Source organism: Botrytis porri (genome assembly GCF_014898465.1).
Source record: "Botrytis porri strain MUCL 3234 chromosome Unknown BPOR_007, whole genome shotgun sequence".
Taxonomy (NCBI): Eukaryota; Fungi; Ascomycota; class Leotiomycetes; order Helotiales; family Sclerotiniaceae; genus Botrytis; species Botrytis porri.
In genome coordinates this window covers 263,885-280,873 of record NW_024066081.1, presented here as the reverse complement: position 1 = coordinate 280,873, position 16,989 = coordinate 263,885, and the positions used below count along the sequence as shown (strand labels likewise).

The 16,989-nt window shown below is 40.1% G+C and overlaps 6 protein-coding genes across 6 annotated transcripts; 3 read left to right on the top strand and 3 right to left on the bottom strand.

The window, feature by feature from the left end:
- Positions 1-2,420: 2,420 nt before the first annotated feature.
- On the bottom strand, positions 2,421-3,551 carry EAF01_005446 (uncharacterized protein; the record flags this gene model as incomplete). Its single annotated transcript, XM_038913699.1, has 2 exons — positions 2,421-3,010; positions 3,122-3,551. The coding sequence occupies 2 exons, from the start codon at positions 3,549-3,551 to the stop codon at positions 2,421-2,423; spliced, it is 1,020 nt and encodes a 339-aa protein (XP_038770148.1).
- A 2,485-nt stretch (positions 3,552-6,036) lies between these two features.
- On the top strand, positions 6,037-7,870 carry EAF01_005445 (uncharacterized protein). The gene is made up of 2 exons (XM_038913698.1): positions 6,037-6,707; positions 6,817-7,870. The coding sequence occupies exons 1-2, from the start codon at positions 6,555-6,557 to the stop codon at positions 7,231-7,233; spliced, it is 570 nt and encodes a 189-aa protein (XP_038770147.1). The 5' UTR covers positions 6,037-6,554; the 3' UTR covers positions 7,234-7,870.
- Positions 7,871-10,260: 2,390 nt separating this feature from the next.
- Positions 10,261-10,811, bottom strand: EAF01_005444 (uncharacterized protein; the record flags this gene model as incomplete). The annotated part of the gene is made up of 2 exons (XM_038913697.1): positions 10,261-10,506; positions 10,650-10,811. 2 exons carry the CDS (start codon positions 10,809-10,811, stop codon positions 10,261-10,263), a joined length of 408 nt encoding a protein of 135 aa, XP_038770146.1.
- Positions 10,812-11,367: 556 nt separating this feature from the next.
- EAF01_005443 (uncharacterized protein) lies at positions 11,368-12,214 on the top strand (the record flags this gene model as incomplete). Its single annotated transcript, XM_038913696.1, has 3 exons — positions 11,368-11,407; positions 11,469-11,534; positions 11,607-12,214. The coding sequence occupies 3 exons, from the start codon at positions 11,368-11,370 to the stop codon at positions 12,212-12,214; spliced, it is 714 nt and encodes a 237-aa protein (XP_038770145.1).
- A 92-nt stretch (positions 12,215-12,306) lies between these two features.
- EAF01_005442 (uncharacterized protein) lies at positions 12,307-13,551 on the bottom strand (the record flags this gene model as incomplete). Its single annotated transcript, XM_038913695.1, has 1 exon — positions 12,307-13,551. The coding sequence occupies one exon, from the start codon at positions 13,549-13,551 to the stop codon at positions 12,307-12,309; it is 1,245 nt and encodes a 414-aa protein (XP_038770144.1).
- A 736-nt stretch (positions 13,552-14,287) lies between these two features.
- Positions 14,288-16,245, top strand: EAF01_005441 (uncharacterized protein; the record flags this gene model as incomplete). Its single annotated transcript, XM_038913694.1, has 3 exons — positions 14,288-14,298; positions 14,378-15,023; positions 15,109-16,245. 3 exons carry the CDS (start codon positions 14,288-14,290, stop codon positions 16,243-16,245), a joined length of 1,794 nt encoding a protein of 597 aa, XP_038770143.1.
- Between the last annotated feature and the right edge of the window lie 744 nt (positions 16,246-16,989).

Genomic DNA, 16,989 nt, shown 5'->3' with positions numbered 1-16,989 from the left:
CCAATAAGAGTTGCGGATTGATTGTCTTTTCACGTTGATTATAAATTTCTATTTGATAATTTGGATTTCTTTATCAATTGGTTAATGGAAGTTAATATCGTAAGTGATTGATTCATTAAGATATTGTCGGAACACGTGACCAAGGACATAACATATACGAAGTACATAAGTAAGGGCAGTATATATATATAAATATAGTAATTCCCTTTTCGTACAAAGAGAATAAACAGAAATAAATAACCCTTTTACCTATACATATTGTATATATACACCTTACTAAGTCTGTCCAATAGATATACGTGTTAATATTTAGAAGCTCCTGAGAACCTCCCCTTCTAAAAGAGAACTAAGAGCTAATACTTCAAAAAATAAAGATGGAAAGAGAAATTGTGTATAATCTCGTTACTATTATATCAGACAGTAGTTTTTCTACATGACTAAGAGGTAACGGTAAGTTTTAATTCTTATAATATCTATCTCGTTAATGAAGAAAAATATATACAGATGTCGATTCGAAGTCTATAAACCCCTATAGTAATAAGATTAGTATTAATAAGGAAAAGAAATTTAATACAAATCTCTACATAAATTTTTGTATTTATATATTATAATATTAACATTCTTTTTTATTATAAATAAAGTTTTCATTTTGTTAATAATAAATATAATTTATTTAAAATGAAATCTATTTATTATTAAATTTTAATTAAAAAAATTAAAGGAAAGCTTTAAAGATATATGAATATTAGAATTTAAAAAAATAGATAAAAGAATATATATATAAGAATTAAAAGGAGATTAAAGATATAAAAGAGAATAAGTATAATAATTAAAAAGTAAGTAAAATTATTAATTAAAAATTCAAAGAGAAATGAACTTTTTTATACTTTCATATTATTTTTTAATTATTTTTTAATTATAAGTTTTGTTATTATATTATAAATATAGAATGTATTATATAAACAAGAATTCAATTTATTTTTTAATATATATAGTAGTAGTAGTAGTAGTAGTAGTAGTAAATTCATAATCGATTCGGTCTATATAGCTATACTAAGATTATATAATACATTTGTATATAGTTCTAATTGAATAAAGTAGATAGGAAAAGGAAATAAAAACTTATCCTTCCTCGAACTTCTTTATTAAAACCTACAGGCAATCTTTCAAGTAATCCTTTCAAATCCTTTGAATCGTTTATATTATAGATCTATTATAAGTTAAATATTTTTATTTTTATTAAAATTTAATTGAAAATAAAAAGATTGATATGAAATTCATTATATATAAACTATTTTATTATTGAAAAATATATTAATAATTTGTATGATTTTTGGTGTGATTTTAGTGTTCAGCAATTAGCTGTGCCTTAGTACTATAACGGCTCTGTATGAATATATAAATGACCGAATGTATATATGAACGTGTATAGATGGCATAGTGTAATGTGTATACTCATAGATAGGTATGTATTGCTAGATGAATGACTGAATAGATGGCGTGGTGTGATGTGTATATTTGAATGAATGAATGAATGAATGGATGTATATATATGATGAGATATCATAATGTGCCCTATACGTATAACTACGCAGTCCATATTCAACCAAGGTATTTACTATTCACTCATTCATTTACTTACAAATATCCAGAGTGTCCAGATATCAAAATCACAAAATCACCATCAATTATACACATATAAAGAACCCACTCATCAAAGTAAACATAATAGAATAGAATTGGAGAGAACAGAACATAGAATTCAGATATCATATCCTATCCTATCTTATCCTATGCTATCCTATCCTATAAAACCATATCCATCTCTCATATCCATCTTCCATATCATATCATATTGTGTTGTATTTAATGTCTGTCTTATTTGCACCCCATCCCGCATTCCCCATAATGAAAAAAAAGAGAGAAACCCCAAACTCACTCCATAGCACCTGCCCATACATACCATAAAGAAAATTTGAATTCGAATTGAATACTGTGAGAAGAGATAAATGAATATCTTTTCTTTCCACACTTCTTTCCTTCCCTGCTTCTTCCTTCCATGGCTAAAATTGTGAACCGAGTATGTAGGAATCGAAAGTGGAAGGAGCCATGAAGATAGATTGGAATAATTGTCCTTAAAACCAACCCAATAAGCAAATACGATAGAACAATCGAATCAAATCAAAACGATTCCATGCTTTTTGGCAATCAATCCATTCATCGCCATTCCTCGCTTTCTTTTGATGCCCATCAAAAATCAAAATGAGAACCAGAAGATCAAATGAGAAGAAAATGTATGCATACACGCATGCATGCAGTGGATGGAAAAAGTGTTAATGCAAGTAGCAGCAATGTAGACGAATGAATTCATCAAACCACGTATTCATCCTGAGAAATCAAACTCAAGTCAAGATCTCCACTCAAGCTGTTGAAGTTTCATCAGCTTTAACTTCAGAATCTTTGCCATCAAGTTTTTCAGCTGTATCAGCTACATCGGCTGCAACTTCTGCTTTGGCTACATCTTCCTTTGATGCAGATGAGTTGGTCCCGTTGGTACCATTTGTTTCTGGGATTGTTGGTTCTTTGGTTTGTTTTTCCTCTGAGGTTGGTGAGACTTCCTCTTGAGTTTCTTCTGCAGTTTCGTTCTCATCTTTCTTTTCAATTTCATTCTCTCCAATAGTAGCGTCTTCCTTCTCAACTTCTTCTTTCTCAACACCAATCAACCCTTCTACAAGCTCAAGTGTACCCTTAGGACTTCCAGCTTGTGCAGCCAACACCTTTCCAGATTTGTCAATGACAAATACACCTCTAGTGGTGCCCTTTGAATTTTTCAAACCGATTGCGGAGATGAGTGAAGATTTTGTGTCGCAAAGGAGTGTATAAGGAAGTTTTTGATTGGTTTTGAAGGTGGTGTTGGATTTGGGGGAATCTTTGGACAGACCATAAACGGTGTAGCCGGTTAAGAGGAGGGTAGGGTGAGAGTCGCGGAAAGCGCAGACTTGAGCTGTGCCTTGTGGAAATTAGTGATTGTATAAGGATTGAATTGAATGGATGAAAAATGGGATTGAGATGAATGGGTGGATGGATGGATGGATGAACATTGAAGGAGTAGGATACTTACATCCAGGAGTAGAAGCTTTAGGATAAGTAAAAAGTACAACACCATTCTTACTCTCGGAAACAAGTTTCTCAAGTGTAGTCTTTTCACCTTCATTCGTTTCAATTTCTCCACCGAATCCTTTAAGATCGATGGTTTCACCAGCTACAGCTTTTGTTGTTGCTGCAGCTGGAGCTGCAGCTGAAGCTTTAGAAGCTTTAACTTGAGGCAAGGGAGCTGGAGCTTCGACTTTAGTTTCAGTCTTTGCTTTAGATCCATTTGTCTTTGGTGCCGGAGCAGCTTTGGTAGCTTTTGTAGCTTTTGGTTCGGCGACTTTCTTAACAGTTTCTTTAACCTTTGCGACGGTCTTTGCGACAGCTGACTTCTTTTTAGCAGGAGGAGCTGGAGCTGGTGGCTCAGCTGGAGCAGGACGTTTTCTCAATGTAACGGGCATGATTGTGTATTGTGTTTGAAGATATTGGTGGTTGCAGATGGTTGTTTTGTTGCTGTTGTTGTTGTTGTTGTTGTTATTGACGAGGTTGATTGTCGCGATTTTTGGTTTGCGATAAAGATGGAGATCTTATCCGAGATGGATGGAGAAGTGGTTCGATGAAATACAAATCACTGATAATTGAGTAGATAATAATAATAAAAAGGTGTTATGTATGATACTTTTGGATTAAGAAAAATGAGAGATGAATAAGAAGGAGTGAAGAGAGGAAAGATAAAAAAGGAAGATGTTATGTAGTTAATTATAAGCTGAGCAATCAGTCAATAATCTCCTCACTCCCCATCCATTCTCTCCAGCCACGGGGGCTCTGGTTACTTCCTATACCGTGCAAAAAACAAACAAGGTAGGTTACTTTTAGGGGAATGATAGCTAGTTTGGCCTTTTTGGGTGGGTGTACAGCAATTCACGCGTTTTGGTATACTTAGGTAGTTCTATGATCTGTTTGAGACGGGGTTTTTGGAAATGTACGTATTGTTTACTTGATCTAGAGAGTACTTTGTCTGTTGTATGTATCTACTAGGTAGATATTGGACATATTAGTATGTGTCTGTCTATATTCTGTATTCTGGACAAGTTACTCGAAGAGGATTTAGGAAATATGAGATGAGTATCCAGTTCCAACCTATCAAGGATCATTGAATGGGGATTCACAAGACGGAAGTCTGGATTGATTGGTGGGTTTTGGTTGGTTTGTGCATGCAAAACATGAATTGGCAAAGTCGGGGAAGGGGAAAGCTTTAGTACGAAGTACAGGAATCAGGATGGCTCGATGGATGAAGAATTGTGGAGTGGAGTAAGAGAGATATTGACTTGCTTGGTTGTGTGTATGTAGTATGGAATTGTCATTTGTGTAAGAGAGAAAGAGGAAGAGAGAAAGAGAGAGGAGAGGAGAGAATCACTTTACCTATTGCTGCGGTACTTGTAGATGGTATATATCTAGATAGACATGGGAATTCGACTCTCCGTTCAGATACTGCAATGGAAACCCTTTTGGAAGGATAGCTCATACGATGAAGATATATGAGAAGTGCTGATACCTAGTATTTATTACCTAACTACCTACCCACATACCTTACATAGCTCTGGATGATATAACCAGAATCAGAATATCTTCGAATGATATTAATACTCCAACTTCATTTGATCATCAGTGTCAAAATCAATTTCATATACTCCAATATCATGAGGTTAAATCTACTCGAGAGATCCAACCAAAGGTTTGAGGTTATTTGTAATGTCATCTGCCGTTACTTGATACCATTACTAGATATATATCTTACATCTCGAGACACGCCCAAACAGACACTTACTTTGGTGCGAAATCCTATGAACCTACAGAAAAGTCCAAGCAAATATCACAATATCGTAAGGTTAAAGTTGTAACCTCGACAACTGTAAAGTTCCTATTGTCTGATTAATGGGCTTTGATACCCGTTGTGCATGGGATCTGAGAAGAGGGACACCGAGATATTATCAGTATCAAGTACCCTCGCACCACACCTTCCAAGACTAGTCCACCAGCCCAGGTCCCTCAAAACTAACCTCCAGCTTCCAACAGAGACCAGCTAAGAGGAAGCGTAACGGGAGCCCCGCACATCAACCAAGCACTACTGTAGTAGCTTGTGAGTTGTAATAAGTTGTCGCCTGTACATAGCATAGTACAAATAACAAGCTTCAGGTTTTGAGCTTGAATGATAGCCAAGCTAGAGTCTCGAGTTCTCATCGGGTCAAGTCTTTTATGGTTTGATCTCTACTCCTCTGTACAGTATTATCACACTACCACATCGAATACCTTGAATGTAAAGGTCCTCGGATAATATCCCGAGTTGTTCCCTGGTTTAATATAGTTGGTTGGCCAAAGAGTAACTTAAAGTCTCAGGTCTCAGGTCCAAGGTCCAAGGTCCAAGGCCAATATCGTGGCCCGAGGGAAAGAGATATACGATGTACTGGATTGGACCGAAATGGTCTCGAGACTGGTTAACCGGTACAATGGATAATATGATATTTGCCATTCATTCTATCATATCATTACCCGGACCCATGAATGTACGAAGTAGGTAGGTAAAGTCGGATCCCTTCAATTCCAATTTCAATGTCATTTGTTGGGTTAACCTTATACGTCCTTGAACGGTCCTCGAACGGTCCACTGGTGCTGGTCCCTGAATAACGATGATACTGATGATCCAAATGATGTAGGTAATTAATCCACATTCAATCACCAATCCAAATTCATGATAAACCATAGAAAACCCCTCGATAAGTAATACCTGGTAATTCCACCACTTTCGATCAGATCTCGTATTAGGAGTTGAACACGACCATTCGTCCGGGAATCGGAGAAACGATAACCAAGGTCAAAAGGGACGGACGATATCTTGAAGATCTTCTCTCTTCTTCTTCTTCTTCTTCTTCTTAAGATCAAAGATCAACAACCATACCATATGGAGAAGAGAAGGAAGAACCTTCGAGGAACCTTGACTCTCGAGGTCTTGAGACACCTGGGGCATGATCGGATAGAAATTAAGCGAAACCCCGATGGCGAAAGAATTTTTGATTTTCACAAGCAAAAAAAGTGAAGTAAGAAGTAATTAATAGAAAAGCCCAGACAAATCCGAATTCAATCCGACCCTTTATCTTGGAAAATTCTATCCATCTTACTAACAAATTCGATATTCCTATAACTATCTGAATCTGACTCTTCCTCCTTCTTGATTACAACGAGCAGGTAATTATATCATACATTTGTTTTGGCGCTTCAATAGATAGATTAATAGAATCACAATCAATCAAAGTTCATTCAATCATCAATCATTCAGTCGTTCCATTCACCATCGACCATTACTCATCGATACTTCAAAATATCAATCCCTACGATAACTTCTTAGTCCAAATCTCCAACAAGCACACGACCAAAGAAAGGCACACGACCAAAGGCACACGATCAAGATGAAGGTCTTTTCTAGCGATTGCAAATTCGATTATTCGTGGGAAGAGGTTTCAACAGCAAACTGGAGAAAATATTGTCCATGGAATCACAAATCTACTCATGTAATCGCCGTCGATACATTATCACGACATGTCGATGCTGAAACCGGAATTGTATGTTCTTTTCTTTTCTTCCTCTTCCTCTTCCTCTTCCTCTGCTACTCTTCCTCCTCTTCTGCTTCCATGTCCCTTCGCACAACACACAAATACTAATCAATCACAGCTACGAACCGAACGTTTAATCACCTGCCAACAATCAGCTCCAAAATGGCTTCAATCTCTCATGGGCGGTAAAGATACATCTCACGTCTTCGAAACCTCATATGTCGATCCTATTACCAAAAAAGTCACCATGACTTCTACCAATCTCACATTTTCCAATATCATCAATGTACAAGAAACGGTTGTCTATCAACCTTTATCAGCAAACACAACGCAATTTGTACAAACAGCACAGATTACTGCATTATGTGGTGGATGGCAAAAAGTGAAGAATGCAGTTGAGGACGCGACAGTCACGGCTTTTTCGGAAAATGCACGAAAAGGAAAGGAGGGATTCGAAGCAGTATTGGCAATGAGTAGGAGGGTTTTCAGTGAGGAGAAAATGAGACAGCAACAAGCCAATACTGTTACTGCATAAGGTTCGGAATTTGAAGAGAGTTTTGGAGAGGGGTTTGCATGAGAATATTCCGGTCCGATCCGAGATACACGATGAGATTTATATTATTTGAATCTCATTACATCACGACTCCAACGATCTCTCCGTTACTTTTGTCTCCTCTCCACTTCACTTCACTTCAACAATCTTCTCACTTAATTTCACCATTTACGAGTTTCGCATCATCTTGGGAGTTTTGGGATTTTCATTGCAGGTCCCGGCATACAAAAAAGTCCACTTTCGGAGTTCTAGAAGGAAAGTTTTCGGTTGGGAATTCTATTTTAAGCGCGGCGTTGCAAAAGGATAAATGAGATTTGGGTTAGGTTGGGTTTTGCTTCATAAAGGCTGTTGTCTTTTGTTGTCTCTGAAAAAGTCATGATTTTCAAAGAAAACATTCATCCTCAACGCTGATGTGGGTTATTGTTACGATACAGATACCCCTTTTTTCCTTTCTTTTCCTATTTAGTGCATCTTTTCTTCTTTGAAAGGGGAGGTGAAAATAGATGGATGGATGAGTGGGTTTATAGATGAGGCTGAATAGAGAGGGATGTAGATAGATTGAGCGAGTCAGTGAGTGAAAGACCTGAAGAGGAAGAGAATGTTAGACTTTACTTTATATCATGTCATTCTGTATGAGTGAGTGACTGTGTGATTGATGGATGCATGAAATACAAAATATGTTAGATATCGTGATGATGTATGCAACTCCTTTCTCCTCTCTTCTTCTTTGAAGACATAGGTAGATATTTACTTGGTGGCTAAGCTAGTTACTTACCTTGTCACCTGGTTAACTTTCGAGTGAGTGAGTGATTATATGAGGTTTGGGTGTATGTGCGTGTGGATATAAATGTTTCTTTGAATATGGATATGGATATGGATATGTATATGTATATGTATAATTTGGAGGGAAGGAGGGTGGATGTTTGTTATTCCTGTGGTGATAGATATGTGTTGAGATGGAGAGAACGAGATAGAGATGAAGAGATGGATTTTTCTGTTTTTCTTTTTGGTTCCGAGGCAAGGGAGGGGAGAGGATGAGGGAGGGAGAGGATTTGATAGGGTGGGGGGGGGTTGATATACAGAAGAGGGGGGAAGCGGGAGGGGTAGAGGGAGAAGGAGAGGGAGAAGGAGAGGGAGAAGGAGAGGGAGGAGGAGAGAAAGATTCTAAGCGAGTGCTTGGTTGATGAGCTGATGGAATGGTGGAATGATGGAATGGGGGGTGTGTGATTGGGGTATGATTGAGGTATGATTGAAGGGTGTATGATTGACTGATTTGTGATTTGTGATTTGTAGTGTGTGATTGGGGTATAATTGACGGGTGCATGAACGACAAATAAAAAGATAAATAAATAAGAAGATTACTAAAGAGAATAGGAAGAAGGTTCAACGGTGTTTAAAATAACAAAGAGAGAAATATTAAAAAAAAACCACATAATATAAAAGAGATTAAGAAAAGAAAGAGAGACAAAAGAGAAAAGGGGGTGGGGGTGACAAGAAGAAGAAGCAGAGAGGAGAAATAGGGAAATGAGGAGCTAGCATTTTGATACGTATTTTTTCTGATGAAGAGAGGGGAGGTAGGGAGGCTGGAAAGCGAGGTATGAGGGGAGAGGGAGGTGTATCACATACATCTCATCCCACCCCAATCATAATATCCTACGAATATTTATTCAAGAGAAGATATTGACATATATACAGCTGGTGATTCGGATAGGGGGTTGATTCGCCTTGGGATTTTGTGATACATATATATATATATATATAAATATACACACACACATTGCTAGACCTACCGATTATTCATTCATTATATTACATTCCACTCTATTTTCAGCGAATTTCGATACAAAGACGAAGTGAGAGGTATGTGGGAAGTGGAAAGGAGTTTGGTTCTCTTAAGTTAGACGGGATCTTTTCTCTCGGTGTCTTGATATGACGTAGTCATACTCTGATTTTTCTATCGTTACTTGCGTCTGAACCGCATACCCCTATTCTATTGACCCTCCTACTCAACAATCTAATCTAGGCTGCCCATCGTCCTCGTTGTCAGGTTCTTGATAGCTGTTCCTTTTCCTCTGAAGAATCGCAAGCCTCATCATAGTGTCAAGGCTCGCAGGCACTAAGAACATCGACAGACCCATAGATCACTTTCTTCCTCGCGTATCTTCACCATGAACGGACCCAAGATCATCGGACATACTCGTAGGCTCAGCATTGAGTCTCGGGGCGGATGTATTGGAAAGGGGAGGTTGAAGTAGGTATTTCCAACCGAATTGTCGTTGCCAGATACGTTGAATCTTCCCAATCCCATTCTTAAACAAGATTTCCAATCTCGAAGGAACTCCTTGTAAGATTATGAATCGTGGTTTAGCTAGGAATTCGGGATTCCGAGCGCAGAGTAGACAATTTGGGGAAGCAAAAGAGGGAATTCCCACCTCCTTTTCATTTACCCTCCTCTTCTTGCTCTGCCTTTCGTGAAATGCTGAAATGGGGATCTGTCGAACTATCCAAGATCACAGCTTCGATGTGTTTTCTTCTAGATCCCAACTACTTTTTATATCCTGATCTCTAGGCATTCCTTGGTATCCCCAATCCTTTATCCATACCCCCCTACCCCCCACTATTCAATCGCCCAGGATACATCAGAAAAGACTCCAATTTCTCGATGAGTAGCCCATTCAATGATTGGGATGGACGAGGGAAGGCAGTCTCGGAATGGGAACAAATCTCCTCGCTTTCGAATTAGAGTCACACCTTGAGTCTCCAGCTCATCTTAGCACCAGCAAGAGCAACAAAAGCGCGCCTTTCTTTACTTGAGTCTGATCTTTCAACAGAAAACCCCCGAACAAGTTCTTACCACTCATTCTCACTCCATGATTCCCGTCAAACCCCTTTGGAGTATCGATACTCTTTCCGTTTAGCACCGAACACAACATATCAGAATCCTCCAAATCCCCACCAAATATCAGACAAGAACTTCCCTTTCAATTCCAACGACTGGCAATCAATCTCTCACTTCTCCTCCCCCTCCTCCTTCTCCCTCCCAGCCTCCAACCTCTCCCCACACCTCCTCTCATATTTCTCCACCACCGCCCTAAAATCCTCCATCAAATCATCTTGTTCCAAGATCCTCTCCGACCACTTCTTCGCTTCTTCAAATCTTCTATAGAAATACAATTCTTCGATTGCGTAGAGGAATTGGGCTGTTTGTGGTTTACTGCGTGGGTTCAGGGGGAGAGGAGGGAGTGTTTTATGGATCTTTTTAGGTTGTTAGCTATGGTATTGTCTTGTCTTCAATTCTGCATTTTGCATGTGGGATATTAAGGAGAAGAGGTAAGGGGAACTGTGCGAATGAAGGGAAGGGAAACAATAGGCGAGAAGGGGAAAGGAGGAAAACATACCTCCCCAGATTCGCTCCTAGCTTTCCACTCGCGTCTTACAGCTTGGAAATTCTCTTCGGATTGGAAATCTCGAGGGACTTTTTCGGTGGTGTCGGGGGTAGATTCATCGGATGAGTCGTATTCGATTGCGAAGAGGGGGTTTTCTTCGGGGGAGTCTGACATTTTGGATGGAGGGGTGAGATATCGTATTGGTGAGCTGACACTGTGTGAATTGAGTATCTAGGTATAGGTAGCTTTATCGTGTTGTATTCTAAATAATGAAGTAACGCGTAAAGTGGGAAAGGGGAGCTAGATGATAATATAGTATGAAGGAGACAGAAGGTATGGTATGTAAGGCTAACTTAAACATGAAATAAAATCATAATATTTCCTTATCGATAAGAAATTCTACATGTCTTGTCTCAATTGACATCAGCAACCAACAACCAACAACCAGCAACCAAAGCGGGGCATATGAGGGGTTCAACGTGTGGAAGTAGCCATCACATTAGATGAGAGATTCATTGTTTCACCACATTTTGATAGTCGCAATAGTTTCATGGACATTCCATAATTACTCATAGGTATTTTCTAGTCTTGGTGCTCCGTCTAATTTTGTTGTTTTTCCACTTTCATTCACTTCCATTGCCACTTTATCTCGAGAGTTTTGACTGGTGTGAATTGTTGAGTTTACCTATATTATCCTGAGAGTTTGAAGTACCTACCTACACCCTTTAAAATGGAAGATCAAGTAACGAGATTGACGGAGAAGGTTTGGGGTATGTGATGACTCTTCTGTGTTCATATTTGGATGATATGGGAGCTAATGATTCCATTTAGAAAGTTTCCAACAAACAGCTCCTAATAGTAGATATCTCATCGCAATTTCTGGGATTCCCGGTTCAGGTGATTACATCTTCGCATTGCCCTCTTACCTCATATTCGTATTTCCCAATCTCTAACTAAAACTGTCCATAGGCAAAACCACCCTCGCAGCAACTATTACCAAACGTCTCAATGCTCTTCAAGATGCTCACTCAAACAAAACTTCCCTTCCTCCAATCGCCGGCTTCATCCCCATGGACGGTTACCATTTGACCCGCGCCCAACTATCAGCCATGCCCGACCCAGCACATGCACACGCCCGTCGAGGCGCAGAATTTACATTCGACGGCCCCGCATTCCTCTCTCTTATTCAGCGTCTTCGCGAACCACTTACTACATCTACAATCACAATCCACGCTCCATCTTTCGATCATGCGCTCAAGGACCCCAAGGCTAACGATATACCAATTGAACCCACGACCCGGATATTAGTTTTCGAGGGCAATTATTTGTCGTTGAATAAGGAACCGTGGAGGAGCGCTGCGAAATTGATGGATCAGCTTTGGTTTGTGGATGTAGATTTTGAGGTTGCGAAGAAGAGGTTGATTCCGAGACATGTAAAGGCGGGGATCGCGGAAAATGAGGAGGATGCGGAGAAGAGAGTCGTGGAGAATGACTTGGTTAATGGGGAGGAGATTGTGAAGGGAAGGATGGAGGTTGATGAGGTTATCGTTAGTACGAATGATGTTGCTTGGAAGTAGATTTGGTGATGTGAAAGAGTAAAGAAAGAATAGGCGAACCCCAGTCCGTAAACCGCGGATTATGCATCATTCATATTGAAAGCTTAGCCGGTCTAATCTAGCAATGAACTTTTTACCATTTCGGCATCCCTTAGCAGTCGTAGCACATCTGAAACTAAATAAAGACTACCTGCCACAACGATAGGACCACCTTGAGCAACAGTGGCTGCCCATCTTAGTGCTCCAGAAATATCCGCTGCTGAATCATGCAAGCAAGTAGTAGAAATACCAGCTGTAGAAGCTGCATGTAATATATCTTCTGTATCCATAGCTTGAACCCATGGCATGCCATCCACGGGTCCGAACTGAACTGCTGCTACACAGTCCCCTTCTCTTAAAATCTCTTTCATAATTCCATCGAGCTCTTTCCCTTGAGATGCAGCCAATACCCAGGTTACTTTGTTTGATTTCGTCCGAAGCTTTCCATTAACATATGAGCCAAGAACTTCTGCGGACTGAACATTGTGTGCACCATCGAGTAGTATGGGTTCTTTTCGACCTGTCACAGCTCTAACATCAGTGGTTTGAAGCCTACCGGGCCAATGTATATTTTGTATAGCTGGTAATAGTCGATGTAGAGGAGATTCCAGTTTGGTATATGCTAGATGAAATGCTGTGTATGCGCAAGCTAAATTTTCCAATTGATGTGGTTCGAAATCTTGTCCTTTGATTTCATCCAAAAATGCCGATTCAGTAGAACTGATTACCACATCTGTTCCAATTTCTTTGGCATGATTTGAGACGACATCCCGCACCGAAGATATATTGCTCCTATCCAATACACATGGAACACCAGGTCTCATGATTCCAGCCTTTTCTCGAGCTATTTCTTCAATTGTATTTCCTAGAAATGATTGATGGTCTAGACCAATCTTGGAGATTACTGTGACCGCTTTATTCTCCATAGTATTTGTTGCATCTAATCGTCCTCCCAAACCAACTTCGATTACTCCCATCTCTACTTTCTCTTTATAAAATACTTCGAACGCCGTGGCTGTGAGTAATTCGAATTCGGATGCTTGGAGATTCTCTGCTTGATTTCTCTTCAACACTAGAGCTTCAGCTTCGCGGAAGATCGATTCTCGAATTGGTTGATCATCGATAGTAATACAGTCCCACCGATCAATTAAATGAGGTGAAGTAAATCTGCCACAACGAACACCACTGGCATGCAGCATGGCAGACAAATAGGCACATATTGAACCTTTTCCATTGGTACCTGCAACGTGAATGGCCTTCCAAGGTTGAGGAGTATGCCTCAAAAGACGACTGATGCGATTTAAGCCAAGCTCAATCATGGTGAAGATGGAGAATTGAAATGATTGGCTCAAGTGGGCGTTTCAAGAAAGACTTTGTGATAATGTAAGCTAAGTAACTATTTCTTTCAAGTAAAGATAGACATTGTCAATATGATTGTCATCGATTCATTCTGTTCCAAGGTTGTTCTAGAATACATACTTTGTTGCTGTCGTCGCATCATATAAAATGTGAGTCAATCGTGATATCAGAGGATCTCCCAACGTCCCAAGCTAATGAGAGCTTCAAGTACCGGATCCCTAGTAATGATAACTTTGAATGTGCAAACCTTTGGAATCCTTGGAATTGGTCTGGTCTTTTTAGTTATCGATAATCGATATCAATTATCAATTACGCAGTAACCTAATGTATGCAAGTACTATTGTCATGGATGTATGTATGTATGTATGTGTGTATGTCTGTGGCTACTTTCTAGTAGAAGTACCTACCAGTCCGTAGATCCATTTTAATTACCTACTTGACTGGGTATTTAGCGCGATTTTTGGGGGGAACGCGATCGATCTCTCAATTCTTCCCCCAGAGTCTTCCTTCTCTTTTCTTCTTCACTCTCTCACTTCTACTTGCATGAGCAACCTTCAAATATCACATACATCGCCAATTGTCAATTCAGAACTCATCAAAATCGTGATAAAGAAGAATAGAATCACGGGTTTAAATACCTTTATCTTTTTCTATTAAATTTTTAATACCTTCTATTCACTCTCTTTCACTCAAAACATGGGTTTACCGTAAGTCATCAATTCCCCCCCCCCCTTCATTCTCGCCTGTCGCATTGCGCCAAAATCCATACTCATTCCAGAATCATAGAATATTTTTCAAGCCTTCGGAGCCTGATTCCTCATCAAATTCGACAGAAGATCCCACTTCTCGCGCACGATCTACCATTCGAGGTCATGCTCCCATTCTTCGAAGTACTTTGCGCAATCCTTCCTCGCGTGCTACTAACCGTCCGCGTGTACATAGCGCACGGAGGCGGGCGCCCACAGATGATGTTGAACAACATCGTTTTTACTACAGTTCTGATCCATATCGTAGTGTACTCATCGCTGCTCCTTCTAGATCTTCAATAACAACAACAACTAGCGATGCAATGGGACATGCGAGGAGAAATGATTCATCGTCACCAGAAATTCCAATAATAACATTTAGGCCGAGTGCCTTCACAGATTTTATCAATGCCAATGATAATTATGATGATGAGGAGGACGAGGATGAGGACGAGGACGATGGACCACCGATGCCCGCTGTTCCAGAATCCAGAGATTTCTCCAATCCTTCAAATATAGAGTCGCGAGATTCTTCAAGACGTCATCAGCGATCGATCGATACTCCATTATTTGGAGCTCACGGCATACCTCTCGCCTCTCTTCTCTCTCAAACATCTTCGATTCCAGAACAGCGCTCTGGGGTAGTATCCCCCACTCGAATTGATGCCAGAGACACGAACCGCAATGTAAGCTCAAATTTAATAAGTACCCAAGCATCGCAGTATGTGGAGTAAGTATGAACGTAAAGATCACTGCTAATTACTTTGTTAGAATGCATTAGCAGAACGTCTCGGTGAAACAAATTCACAAGATTTCTTGGCGCAGAGGCATCAGGTGAGACGGCGAGATATAGCAGCAGATCGAGACCGGCGCATTCAGCGACGCATGCGTGGAGAGCGACGCAGTCTTGATGCCACGTTAAGACAAGAACTAGTTCAACACCCCCGCCATCACGATGCGGTCGAATATCGACAGCGATTCTATAGCCATGAAGCACGACGCATCAGCGATTTTAGAGAACAATTGCGGATCAGGGAACGAATTCGAGCTTCTAGAGAACGAATGCAGGATAATAGAGAGTCCACTCCCGCCAGAACCGAAGGGCTATTGCAAGGTCTTCGAGAAATTGTAGACCGGTCCGCTCGACCTAGATCTGAAGATCAACTGCTTGCTGAGGTAGAGCGACCTGGAATACAGAGAGAGGGACCTCTAGCTGATGAAGCGCAACTCACGTGGTACGCCCACTCTGGCCGTGGAGAACAGCAGACCAACACGCCGCACAGTGAAATAGAGCAAACAGATCCATCAATTACTTCTAGTTCCATAGAGCGGCAACGATTTGCATCATTTGAAAGGATGCCTAATCATCTCGATGTTGAGGGTAACGGACTAGAAGCCACCCAATCTAATACATCACCGCAGTCTGTGGAAGGAGGAACTTTCAGAATAAACACCAATTATGACGGCCTCGGTGATCGAGAACGTAGCATTGAGTTTCAGGAGCCAGAGAGGGGACACGGAGAATTTGATGACCATTACTTCATAGATAATGTTGAGCAACTCAACGTTAACGACCGTAGTGACTTGAGGCATGATTTAGATCTAGAAGGTCAAGAGTCATGGGATAGTATCGTGATCACGCCAGATCCACAATCACCAAATCCGTCATCTTCATTTGCTTCAACCGCTGCGTCTAGCTCACAACGACCTTCTCTAGGAACCTCTGTCAGTAGTGTGCCCGAGAATGAGTCTCTTACGATTGGTAATTGCGACAATCAATCAGATGTAACAAGCGACGATGAGGCACTTGTCGCAGCTATGGAAAATTTCGAACGATATACACAAAATCGCCCAGGCCCTGCATATGCTGAACAACCTATCGGTCAACATAGAGCATTCGCGGGGTGATGCATCTATTGACTTGGCCTTGGATTTCATTCATCTATCGATAATTAGATTTCATTGCCATTTTAAGGACGGGAGTTGTTTTTCTGAGAGGAGATCAAGCACGCGATTGCAGAATGATTTACCACCATTCTGATGATATACTGTATTATTACACTGGCGTTCGGTTAAGCGGGTGGATTTGAGAAATCTACTTTCTGTTTGTTCGTGGTTATGATCAAACAAGCAATAATATGGGCTTTCGTCATTCACGATTTAATGATTGCCATAATGGAAGATCAATTTGATCAAGGAGTATTGGATTACGAGCCTTATAGGGGAGTTATTGGACATTGAAAAGGCAAAATTGGGGGAGTTGATTCTGGCAAAATACCTACTTTATGCCTACTTTATGCCAGAGGGTTCCAGTTTTTTAGACAATCAGTACATAGGTATCAAATACTTCGCAGGCGACCTGACCTTTGATGAAGATATCAATGAGTGGATATGAGTATGAAAAAAGATGTTGATAGATGATTTTTAGTCAGGGTGGTTTGGTTGATTGATCACGTCGGTCCTTCCTCCCTTTTTGTATACCTACCTATTGTCACATATAAGAAGAGGTATTATTCCTTTTTTCTTGACTCCATCAATTTGAAATGAATCAAAAAAAGCAACATCATGAGACAATCAAAACAATAGATGGCGTTTCCCCAAAGACAATTGTTGAATCAGATGTTGCAAGTTTCCCTTGTCATATCAAGATTA